Source organism: Lutjanus erythropterus, chromosome 13, assembly GCF_056507025.1.
Source record: "Lutjanus erythropterus isolate fLutEry1 chromosome 13, fLutEry1.hap2, whole genome shotgun sequence".
Lineage (NCBI taxonomy): Eukaryota > Metazoa > Chordata > Actinopteri > Lutjaniformes > Lutjanidae > Lutjanus > Lutjanus erythropterus.
The window spans coordinates 19,321,376-19,334,763 of NC_139329.1; the positions used below are offsets into that span (position 1 = coordinate 19,321,376).

Here is a 13,388-nt window from a genome sequence, read left to right on the forward strand (position 1 = left end):
TACCTGGATAGCAGTGGTGTCAGCTTTTTTAAAAAAATGAGAACTGTGTGTGTCAAACTGAGGACAACAAAAACAACACCCGCTCTTACTCACTGTCTTTTCTGTCTCTGTCTCCACCTCACATCATGCTTTCACTTGTTGCTAGGAGGATAAACTCAACCACAGTAGCATTTGCTAAGAGTTTAACAGCTCTTCGATCCAAGCTGAACTAACAACGCTAGGAACCCCTGGCAAAAACATTATCAAAACAGTGTGAAGACAGTTTTGGCTAAGGTCATCTGAAGAATCTAGAGTAGAGTAGAGGAGCACAATAGGAAATTGGACTGTCTGTACAACCAAGGAATCTCCAACATTTTCTTTTAAATAATCATCTGTTTTGTCTTTTGCAAATCTGATGCTCACTAAAGGCAACCACAGTTTTTAAAGCGGGCAAAGTAAGAAACAGCATGACGTTGTTATTGGGCAGAAACCTTGTATGTCCAAAACTGTTACTTTTCAGGAAATTAAATGCTTTAAAAAAGTATTTTTCATAGGATTGAAGCAGAAAAATTCTGTCAGAAAGAGTTTCTGGCAGAAAGCCCTGAAGGCTAACTTGTCTCATGTGCATGGCATGCAAGATGGAAGCAGAGTGGAGATAGTAGGTTTTTGAGGATCTAATGGAGTTACAATGTTACAAGCACATTTTAATATTTTTCATTGGTTACATATTTAGAAACAGACAGATGTAAAGGATGACTTATAGCATTGATTTTTGAAAAACAAAAATCAAGAAAAACAAAAATCAGAATATGGAGATATGAGGTTTCTGCTTGACAGCAATGATAACTAAAATATACACCATGGATAAACAGACAAGTAATGTCAAAGTGCTGTATGACTTTGAATCCCACTAAAACAGTGTTTCCCAATCCTGCTCCTCAGGGCCCACTGTCCTGCATATTTTAGATGTTGTCCTGCTCCAACACACCTGATTCAAATGATCAGGTTGTTATCAGGCTTCTGCAGAGGCTTGATGACGAGCTGATCATGTGAATCAGGTGTGTTGGAGCAGAGAAACATCTAAAACATGCAGGACAGTGGGCCCTGAGGACCAGGATTGGGAAACACTGCACTAAAACATTTAATTTTTAAACCAAAGTCTAATTCTGTCTCTGGGACTCACCTGGCCTGTGTGTCCCACCCTGACCAGGGCACAGATGGGGTTAAAGGCTCCTGTTCCACAGACCAGCAAATGGGTCTGGTTGTACTGTTGCAAGACCTTGATGTAGTTTGCACACTCCGGCTGGAAGAAATACAGAGACGAAGCAGTCGGTGGGTGAGGTGGTGTGGGGAGGAGGGTGGGTGAATGAGAGGTCAGAGGTCATGAGGGCGGATTGAGACCAAGTAGTGAAGATAGTGTGATGGAAAAATGCCAGGCTTTTTACTGCACCATCAATAACATCAATACTTCAGGTTAAACAAAGGTTAATGAGCACAGTGAGGTATGTAAATAAATCCATACATGCTGACAGTATCTATCTCTATAATGGCTCTATCTACCTATATAATAAATTAAATAGAAGATGCACTCAGGAGAGTGCCGATCTCTGCCAGGCATGATGGCGATGCATCTACTGCCAGATGCAACCAGCAGAGATTTGCAATGTTTTGAGCAGATTCTTTGTATACTATAGTCTCAGTTTTGCATGCATAGTGAGTCGTGTATTTAAACCAAGCGTTCTGGGTTTGCCTAACTTTATATCTTAATCAGAAAACAAAAAAGCAGGACAATAAGTCCAAACAATTTAAACACTGTTATTGATGTCAAACATTTTATTTATTAAGAACATTACAAGCAGTGAGGTATAGAAGTCTAAATTTTTGGAGAAACTTAACAGAAGCTGAAATTCCAAATAATTTATCACTTGTCCAGACTGTAAACATCATATCACCATCTCACTCGCATGACGATAGCATCAACACCACAGTGAAGTGTCTGTCTATCAGGGATCAATACTGTCCACAAATTTTAAAGAAAATGAGCAGCCAAACTTTCTTTTTGAATATGCCTTATCTTTTTTCCCATCAACACAATGCAGATGACTGTGTGTGTGTGTGTGTGTGTGTGTGTGTGTGTGTGTGTGTGTGTGTGTGTGTGTGTGTGTGTGTGTGTGTGTGTGTGCAGTGAGTGTGGCTGAGCAAAAGAGACAAAAGAAATAAAGAGAATGCCGGTAGCTGTGCTATGGGTGTTGATGATCAGAAAAGAGGTATAAAAGTTTAAAGGTTAGCAGTGAAGTTGTCTAATGGCAGTAAATGTACAGGAACTTCAAGAAGTTCCCATGTCTGTGGGATTACAAACTAAAGTGGTACTGGAGCACACACTGCTCTCCCTAGGTTACAATATGTGGATAAATATATGTATTCAGTGCCTCTTTATGGGGAACCAACCTCATATTTGTTGGCATATTGACAAAAAGTAGACTTGAAGTCTAAAAAACAATTTGTCATGTTTATACCCCTGAGGCCCAGCTGAGGCGTGACATGCATGGAGCTGGTGCAAACAGCTGCATAGATTAAAATGAGGGTGTTTCTGTTGCGTGAGACGTACAAATGAAAAATGGATTGGACTTGTTTGCAGTCGAGTCAGGGACTTACACTTGACCTTTCTTGTTTGTGGGTTGCAGCCTGCATGACCCAGTGGAGTTTGTGGCTACTCAGAAGGTTAGGCTAATATTTTGGCACAATGCTGATTAGACCAACCCCACTAAGTGAATTTAATTCTGACAGGTAACCAGTGTCATCTTCAATTATTTAATTTAATTTTTTATGTATTATAACAATGGCCAAAATATGGGCTGCAACACGCTAGGTAAGCCTTGTTTTTAGCCTAGCAGTTTTTGATGACTTTCCACCCAGACCTACCAGCTGGGTAAGAGGAGTGAAGAGTAGCAATTGGTATAAAACAGCGGAGTCAATAAAATAGTTTTTTCAAGTCTTTTTTAAAATTGTGAATCACCACAAGCATTAGATGTCTTTGAGTATACAGTAACAAATGTGCACAAACAACGTTAGGCTGACAGATCCAGTAGTATGTGAGATGGTGGACAAGCGGCAGCCATGGTGGTCATGCATGACCCATCTTTTACACCTGGTAGTGATACTTTGACATTGTAAGAGATTATAGATGCTCTTGATAATTAACATCAGGCATACTACCAGTGCCCATTTGAGAACATTTATTTGTATGCAGTTATGTAGAGAGTGTCTCTTACCTTTTCCCTCCCCTTCATCAAGCACTCTTCTATCTGAGATTCTGTACTGGCCCACTGGATCTGAAAGAAAACACAGTTGCACTAAAAAAAAATCAGCTGTGATGTTTCATCCTGAGCTAAAAAAGAAATTGTGAAATATTTTGTAAATGCATAGACAATTTGACCAAACAACTATTATTTCCACTGCATTATTCTCAACTGCGCAATAATCTCACAGGGTTATTATGACACCTTTACAGCTTCTCAGTAAAAAAAAGAACTGTTTTATACTGAACACAGACCTTTGCAGACCCACACATGCACATAAAGTTTGGCTAACCTATTGCCCTATGGGTGTATGAGTTCAATATGTCTCACTTCCTAACAGGCATAGAGGGATGAAAACAAGCCCACCTCTCTCTGGTGTGTGTTAACCCGGTCCAGGCTAAGGGAGTACAGAGCATTCTTGGCCCCAACATAAAGCCTCTCATGGCCCTCATCCAGCAGCATGGTCTGGGGCTGAAGAGATGCTCCATGTCCCTGGAACACCCAGGTCCTGTTCAACTGCCAAAGCTCTACAGACAACAACACACACACACACACAAAGACAAAATAATTATAGCAACACAATAGAAGTCTGCAATTTAGGTAGGGATGGTTCCCTGATTAGATAGGCAGAGTTTTAATTTCAAACGTGCATTCTCATCTTGCTGCTTGCCTGTGCTAACCAGCATGATCAAATTTGACCAAACCCCTTCCTCGAGGGATTTGTAACTTCTCCAGTAACCTGCATTTGAGTCCCATGGCCAAGGGCACATTGCAGCATGTGTTTCTGATTCAGAGCTTCCCCAAGAGAGCAGAGAGCAATAGCCGGGTTATCTTTCCATCTCATCTCGCACTCTTGTGTGGCACCCATGCTTCCTTTCTCTCAATTCAGCTATACAACTATGTGTCATTTGCACGATCATAGACCTGCAACGCATTTTGTTTATATCATCAGTAAATGTTCACATGTATAAACAATCAGAGCTTGAAGACAACCTCCCAGGCACCAGTACGTACCAAAAAATTGCTTTCGGGATTAATGCTGATAACTCTTGACCAAGCTAAACTGAGAGGACACTTTGGCAGCCATGAAGGAACGGATGAAAGAAGCGGGATATGAGTCCTGGGAAAGATGTTGTGATTAATGGGAGGGACATTTGATGTACACAGTATGGTCTCTTTTACCAGGGGGAAGCAAGTTTTATCAGACAGGAAACGGAACCACTCTCTTTATCTGCCATTAGTTTGAGATCAGCAGCCACACCCTGCCAGTCTTGCTTTAGGTGATTTGAAATCCGTTTGTAAAAAGGAAGCAGTGGACCATGGCAAATATGTCATCACATATAAACACACGCTCATCAGAATAACCACAGAGCAAGTACACACACACAGATAGTTTGCATGCACACACACCCAGTAGTATCTACCTGATTGAACCTGACAGGCTGCTCCTCTATACCTGCTCTCTGTGAGCTTCTGGAGAGGTTGAGGGTGAAGGATTTAAACTAAATGAAGCCCCAGAGGTGTGCATTTCCTCTGAGTCGCACTGGCCTGAAAAACCTTTCATTAACACATGACCGGGTTGAACCGGTTGTCCTTGTAAAAGAAGAAAAAGGGGGATCTGGAGTGTGTTAGCAGAGGTTCTGAAACCTCAGACAGACTCAAGCAGACAAGGCAAGGTTTGTGATCAGATTTATAGCACTAACATTGCACAGGCTGTATTTGCTACTTGCAATGTAGTGTGACATAGAGGCTATTAAGGTGACCAGACTTCTAAAATGAAAACCAGAGACATTTCCACTTCAGCTGTCAATATATCATTAAAATAGCCAAAGTTATTATCCATTACATAAGAAAATGGTTTACTATATTTTTGACCATGGTATTTATACTGTAGTAACCTATGGTGCAAGCTGAGTGATAAAATTGGATACGAACTAATAATAATAATAATAATAATGTTACCTTTGTCATCAAACTTCACAGTTAGCTTGGCATGGATTTACCTTTTGTTTTGTGTTTTTGAGCATTTTGATAATCACTTCAGTGTCTTACATAACCGTTACCAAGGTTAGCTAGCTAGCGAGCATGGCTATCTTCATTCAAGCTCAACAGAAACAAAATAAAACTCCCCAAAAAAACATCTTGGCTCGTCTTTCCACTGCTCACTAACTCGCCGACTCTGGCTGGTCAAAATAAATCCTTAATTCACACAGTTAGATGTGAAAATATTAGCAGAGGAGCGAGAGGAAGGTTGGACATCAAACAAGCAGCGGGTAGAAACGGCATGCACAGCCAGAATATTTTCACATCTAACACAGTGAATTAAAGATTTATTTCAACCAGTCGAGAGCTGGTGAATTTTGGATCAGAAGAAAGGTTTACTCCATCCATGCACTCCTCTTCTTAAACGAAGAAAGGAAAAACCATCAGCTATACACACACGACTGTAACACTATGCCAACCTTTAAAACCTCAAATAATGCCGAGATGTCTCTACATGCTGGGGTTGCAGGGGGTAATCGCGTGATTTGCTTTCTTAGCATCTGTATATTTTTAGTGACACTCGATCTCCAGGGTAGCCAGAGCTATTGAGTGTTTATCCCATTTCTGTAGATTACTCATAGCAACCAGCATACATTCTGCAGCGGGTTTTATTTGTTTAACATGGGATTAGGTATCCACAGAGGAGAGGGTGACTGTGTATATTTTGTTGCTATTAAGATCTCTGTGTTGGAGACAAGCGACTGTTTGTTTTAGAAGCATTAGATCTGGGCTGGTTAGGTGGCAGAGAGTGAGGGGATGTGGCAGTGGTGTTCTGCCAGGGCTCAGACATGCTTCCTGTAATTATCTAATCCACACACACTTGGAGCTCTTTCTCTCTCTCTCACACACACACACACACACACACACACACACACACACACACACACACACACACACACACACACAAACCGCACTGTCTTGCCCTCTATCTCTCAGCTCCCTCTAAGTTAAGCCGAACTTGGATCAAGGACAGTCCTCTAACATTCCACTCCTACTTTTCTACAAGTGTTCAGCCGCCTCTCAAACAATCAGCTCCTTCTTTATGTAGACTCAAATCTGCTACCACTTATTCAGATGACAGACTTAGACGGCTATTTAAAGCGATGAAGTAAACAGTGAATGCGCCAAACCCTTTTTTTCCATCTACTTTTCACTTGTCTTTGTTAATAATGGTGAGCGGCAGATGATTTATGTGGACACACAGCGAGATGCATAGAGATGCACAACCTCTCTCACACACACCTAAACACAAATACAGATACATTTCATTCAATGATTTTGTTTACATATGTATAATTGTAAATATGATATTTCAGAGGCAGCGTTTGACTTTGAGTTGAAATCTTTCCATGCCGTGCACATGATTCAACAAAAGGAGGAAACCCTAACAATAACCAGATGGAAACTTCAAACAGACAGACAGAAAGAAAGAAAGAAAGAAAGAAAGAAAAAGAGAAAGAAAGAAATGTGAGTTTTTTATGAATAATTTATTGAGATAAAAAATATTAAAGCAAAGGTGATTCCCAAGCCCAAGTCTTCATAATCCCAAACCTTTTTAAAAGCATCCAAACCATTTTAACATATTATTACAACAACACACATGCTCCAACCAATGAACTATCACACCCCTGTACTCTATCCATTTCTTTCCTGTTTGCTTGGCCAAACATGTAATTCAGCAGTCTTCTCCTTTTTTTAACCACAAGAAAAACCAAATGTAAGCATATGTTCAGTAAAATGTTCTTCAACAGATGTCAATAAAGTGCTAAGTGCTCTAAATAAGGACTTTAATCTAGAACATTGTATATAACAATGAAATGTGGTCTCTCTTATAGAACAAAAAGGACTGAGACTGTATAGGATTAAACACTGACACAAATGCATTCACTGCCACAAGTCCATGTAAAATACACCACTGTAAATCACCAGTGTTTTTGGTTGTAGTGGTTTATAAAGCAAGCTCCATATGTTTTACTTCATACTGGACTTTGAGAAAATCTCCATTCAAAGACAGAACAGATCTTTGAATTTAAGTTTTTTCTTATTGACACAAAATCTCAAAAATCATGTCATTTTTATCTATATAGAACAATTGCTGGTTGAAATTGTGGTTGTTATCAAAGATAATACACAGGCTTCCAAGATGGAAGCAGATGAAATTCTGGGATGAGTTTGGACCTATGACCATAATTGTAATGTCCACAATGCACACGTGAAGGCTGCTAAATTGATTGGTGACATTAGTGTCAATGGAGAGATATAATTGTGTGTCATCGGCATAGAAATGGTAACCGCTATTTAGTTTTTTAATGATTGGACCAAGTGGTATCATATAAATGTAAGAAATGAACTGAACTTGTCTGACCTGAAGAAAGACAGAAAGAATGAAAGAACGAAAGAAAGAAGATTTATTACCTACCAGTATACAAATACAAGAAAGAAGAAGCTACTGTATAATCACATTTATAATGAAAGAAGCTGTTGATTAATCAGCTAAATTACACATGATTACAGAGTAACTGTAAAACACAATTGTTGGATGTGATTATGCTGACAGACTGAGAGATGCTTCAGAGCGCACAATGCTGTTTAAAAGGTCTCTCCTCTGTCATTATGTGCACCAGGCGCAGACAGTTGCAGCCTCTGCTCAGACTGAAGAAGGGGAAGGGGGGATTTCCGCATTTCCTCTCTCTCCTCTCCAAGTTTTTTCACCATCTGCAGCCAGCGAGGGCTCCTTAGCCATCAGCTAAAAGAGCTGAGATGAGGAGGAGGAGGAGGAGGGTGTTTCTCCATCAGCAACTGAGCCAGGGAGACACATGGGCCCACTGTGATCCCACTTCAAATGGAAAACACAGAGAAAAAGGACTCCCTTAAGACAGACACTTTCATCGGCTGTCTGAGGAGCGCTGAGAGATGCCTGAGAAGATTTGGGGAAGCGAAATCAAAATAAACGTTGTGATCTCCTCTTTATCTGCGCATGGAAACGCTGCTTTGCTGCGCCGGGGAGAACAATATGTGTAAGTGTGTGAGTTTCTGTGTGTGCAGTACAGTAGCAATCAGCTTTTGATTATACGGTAATTCTCTTAACAGCGGGTTTTAGTCAAAGAAACCAAGATAAATGCACACAGGAGTTCATAAAAAGCATTCAGCAGGAAACTTAAAAACACTAATTAAATCTGATATTATAATTTGATCCGTTGCCAACATTAAGCACACATTTCATGTCAGACATTAAACTCGGTATAGGCAGTCTCATATTTCCAGACAAATAAGCCTATGGAGGTTTACTTACTGAGTAATGGGACTCTTGCTGGAACAGAAACAAAGAGAATTATTGGACTGGGCTGGAGTTAAAGGGGACAAGAATAAGGACCGAGTCTGTTCTCCCCGTGCCGTCGGGGCAGGACCGAGGCCGCGGAGCCCCTGGGGGTGGGGTCAGGAGCTGGAGAACTGGGGTGTTATGCCATTATCGGTATACAGCCTTGTATTCCCGTATCCTCTTGTGTGTGCGGGGGTAATGATGTCACAGAGCAAAATGAAAGCCACATGGAGTGTCTGTCCGAGCAGGATGTGAGAGAGAAAGCGAGCAATGTATGTTTTTCTGTAATAAAGACCAAGCATGAGTCAATAGTTGATGCTATAAATCAGAGAATACCTTGACGACTGACAGCTGAGATATATACCACTTAATTTAAACAATGCAAGCATTCACAAACAGTCCGTGTGTCAACTTTTAATATGATTTCTAAATAGAGGAATGTGCTGCATTTGACTGATGTTTGATCAAAGTCTATTCCCATCTGGTCCAAACTATAGGCTACTGCCTCAACCATACTGGTACTGTATATGACCTCAGAGCCTGAATGAATTATTTATTGATGTGGCTTACTGTGTGTCAATGCATAGCTATATCTCAAATCACCCTCAAAGTGTAAACTGATTTTCATATGAACTATATCTGAAGAACCTTCTTTATTAAGAAAGATGCAATGTTTTTTTAACTGTGTCGAGGTAGTCATGGAGCTCACTTCTTCCAAATAACGATGAGCAACGCTAGATAAAAATAACCGTTTCCATCACATTTTGCTTTTGCCTTTCTGAACAATGCTTTTGGATTTGGGTGCATCCCTACTGTAGAGAAGCGGCAGTTCAACACAGCAGAGGATCTGTGCTCTCTGTACATATAAAAGACTCACTCTAAGGTAATAAAAACATCAGTTCTTATTTTCAGGTGAATAATATCCTTTGTTCAATATGTTATTGAACAAAGTTAAACTTGCATATCGATTTCTTTGCTGTACTTGTTAATGCATTAATTATTCCATTTATTCTACTTTGGTATTGTACTTCTGGATGAACAGTTCTCTTTTTTCTTCTCTGGATAACCAAATAAAGGAACACAAGCTTTGCTTAGCTTTTTACTGCCAGCCAACAATGGACAATATCCACTTGGCATTTTCTGCGTCGAGTGCTCACCTCATTTGTCATCCTTTCTCCCCCTCTGTTATATCATTTCAACATACTCTCCGAAGACTCAAACAATTGCGTCTTCTCTCCTTTTCCCATTTCACAAACTTAACTCATCTCCTGTCCCTGGTCCCTTCACCGGGAAAAGGTCAGAAAGGATATTAGAGTTTCACCAGCTGCCTTCCCCTCTGGACATCTCATTAATGAACTGGAGAGCACACACATAACACAATGGGAGAGAAAAGGACGCTGTGATGTACACAGACAAAATGAGAAAGCGAGAGCAAGAGGTGACTGTGGAGGGGAGCTGAGGGGAGGGGAGGGGGGCTAAAAAAACATCATTTTTCCTTTGCTTGACCTAAAAGGTGTGATTTATCTAATCATCTCCATACCCTCCATTTTCTAGTGGTTTGATATAAGGTCTGTGACTGCCCTGTGGCTTCGATCCAGGGTGGTAAATGTTAATTATAGGTCTCCGCACATGGAGGCGGAAGAAATTTAATGGGACTCCTCACTTTACACATTAGCTTTAAGTAAAAAAAATAAAAATAAATAAAAAATCCCCCCTTCATTTCATTTCAGGCAGACACAACTTTAGGCCATACCGGTATTCCCCGTCTCACCCGCAGAAGAAAGTCACCTCCAGCCACGTCATTTCAAGGTTGTAAAATACATAGAGAGAGCGTTTTCTTGTCTGGAGAGGAAGGTTTAAAATTACAGCTCAAACGGGGGTTTCATACATCAGTAATTGCTACCTGAGTAATCCCTGTGTTCACACACGCATGTTACTTCTGCTTAAATCTCACAATTTTACAGCGAGTGCTGAAGAAATGTCTAAGGAAGGTTCAGTGTTTGTTGACTAAGGTTGACCCACATTCCTCTTCATTCAGTCTTAGAAGAGTATGTGTCTCACACACACATATTTGAGTAAATGCAGCTGTCATGTGCTTTGAACAGCTTTTGTTTAAATTTTCTATGAGGTAAATGTTGGGTTGAAAAAAGGGAAAGCACATGCGTATATTTATATAACCGTACATATACAGTATGACATTAACCTTGTCAGAACAGCTTAGGGTCACAATAAGTTAATTTACTTTCACATTACTTTTGAAGCAAAATATTTATATTTTACTAAATGATTATGACTTTTAAGTAAACACGTCCTTGGCAGACATGCCAAAGACATGCCTGGTCAATTTAATTATTGCAAAATGGAATTTTATTCCATGTGTTTGTCATAGCTGCCCTCATGAACACTTTTTCTAAACTCAGACATGGAGACAGTTGAGACAAGCTTGTCTGTAGTAATGCCTTCATATAACACTATCGAAATAGAAATAATTTTGATCATGTCATATCTTTTCAATTTATTTATATATTTATTTATATTTCTGACATGCCTCTATGTACGTCTCACGTGCCACAAGTGGTACTCGTACCACAGTTTGAGAATTTAGGACTGATAGGATCTTCTTTTTTTTATCAAATTGCCAGAAATGGGCTTCCATAGAGAGAGACAACGCTTGAACAGCTGTGCAATGAAAATACAGTCGTTTCCTAAAGGAGACAAGTGTACATAACACAGATCTAGTTGTTTGTTACTGTTAACAGTCTGCAGTATAAATCACAGAACTGTAGCTTAACATGAGACTTTATGATCAAACAAAGTTTATACAGCATAGACACTTCTGTCCATATTTGCATGCTGTCTTTCTCATGCCCGTCCTGAGTGCTTTGTCTGTGCTGCAAGTCTGTGCCTCGTTTTCCAGTGGTTTAAACCAGGCTGTCGTAGCCACCGTGAAATTCTTGCCCTGGTGCCAACTCAGGGTATTTCTTACAAATGCAGGAAACAATTTTGGAATTTTCCTGTTTTTTTCAAACAAGAGGAACAGGACATAGACTCTCTCTCTTAGATATGAAGGCATTTGTTGTAATATTTCTCTATATCAAATAGTGGTTTCTGTAACTGTACACTGAGAGCAAATCTGGACAGGTATCTGTAATGTGGGTGGGGTGAAATTTTAAGCTTCACTAAACCAGGCAAGAACTGGTTTGTCAAAAAAATAAAAACCACACAGCTGAATTTAAATTAACTGACATGACTGAATCAACAGCAATTGGACGTCCAACACGGCCTCACCTTCAAAAGTAAGTTACGCAGAAGTGAAGAGTTTTGGAAGTGACTTTGGTCTGATTAGGTCATCACTAATATGAAAACTGCTGTATCACTCTCTGCAGCTCAAGCCAGGCATCATGACAGTGCTCTAGAGGCAGCAACATAACTCTAAGCTTGGCCATCTACCTGCAGCCTGCCGGGACTCTGACACATGCTAGAAGCGCAACAGCTTCATTAGTAGCAGAATTGATGGTTGTCCTAAAAGAAGAGCTCATTTCACTCCACAGGCCACCATGGGCCTGGAGATCTGAAGCTGCTGCCAAGAGCCTTGGATGATGCAGAACTAAATTTCATGGATCTCCGTCCAAAAACATAAAAAACAGTGCAAAACAAACGGCACATTTTATTTTCTGTTCTACTGTGAGCGCATCTCCCTGCAGAGCATTTATATGTATAAATAATAAGCCAAGATTTAGTGAGTTTGATTGGCCGAAAGTCCAAGCAATTGAGCTGCATTACAATCTTTAGCCTGTGTTTAAGGTCTTTGGAAGCTGGCAGTCAAAGATTAGGCTCAATTCTCTTTAAAGACAGCAGAGGGTCTGTGATCGTAACTCAATACTCCATGTGATTTAGGAAACAACCTTTTGGAACTGGAGTTAATTGGGGGTGTAAGCAAATGAAAGGATGACTGGGATGAAAGTGAAACAAATGTGAGCATTTGGAAAAATCTTCACTGGTCCAGAAGTCAGTCTAGACAAGAAGAAGTGGAGCAGATGAAAGAGAAAGTGGATAATAATTCCAGCCCGTGTGTGAGGTGTGTGGCTCACATCAAAGCATGCAGAAATTCATACTGCATGGTAGTAAGTTTGTCCTTGAAACACATGACGATGTGCCCAGAGGAATTCATTCCCAGAAACCAGGAGAAAGTTGATCTGATATTTTATTGAGACTATTGATCCAACAGTTGGTAGCCTGCAGGTCCATCTGAACAGAAGCGGGTTAAAAATATTTCACTTCTGATATTATTAACTTCTCTTTCTCATTATTAAACCATTTCAAAGAGGAGATTCTAGTTTTTCAGCCCTGTTTTGATACCAGATGTTATGGTAATATTTTCTTTGTCCTAAGGGTGAATTGTTAAAAACCACATCCATCTCTCCTGGACTGCGTCCAAGTCATTGGCGTGTGAAGAATTCACACTATTCTGCCTGTGGACAGAATGTGTGTATGAGTTTGTGTGAACTTAAGGGTGTGTGCAAAAATCACAGAGCCCATGAGGCATATATTAAGGCTTAGATGTTTTTCATTCCATAATGATAGGATCCAACTGCAGCCTTTTCATAGCACTCTGTGCTAGCCAGAACATGTATCACGGGCGAGAGAGAGAGAGAGGTGGGATGTCAATCACTGTAGCAGCTCTCCCCTCAGGTCTTTAATGAATTGGGTGATATGGGAAAGTCACGATCATAGCAAATATTGATGTG

The 13,388-nt window shown here is 40.2% G+C and overlaps 1 protein-coding gene across 2 annotated transcripts in view; it reads right to left on the minus strand.

Annotated features, from left to right (window-relative positions):
• sema3e (sema domain, immunoglobulin domain (Ig), short basic domain, secreted, (semaphorin) 3E) overlaps positions 1 to 13,388 on the minus strand; it is a 28,563-nt gene that overhangs the window by 11,644 nt on the left and 3,531 nt on the right. For both annotated transcript variants that reach the window (XM_084733808.1, XM_084733807.1), the window contains exons 2-4: positions 3,645 to 3,805; positions 3,252 to 3,311; positions 1,163 to 1,282 (exon numbers count right to left, since the gene is read on the minus strand). In XM_084733808.1, coding sequence (XP_084589934.1) covers positions 1,163 to 1,282; positions 3,252 to 3,311; positions 3,645 to 3,805 — 341 coding nt within the window. The remainder of the gene's footprint in view (positions 1 to 1,162; positions 1,283 to 3,251; positions 3,312 to 3,644; positions 3,806 to 13,388) is intronic.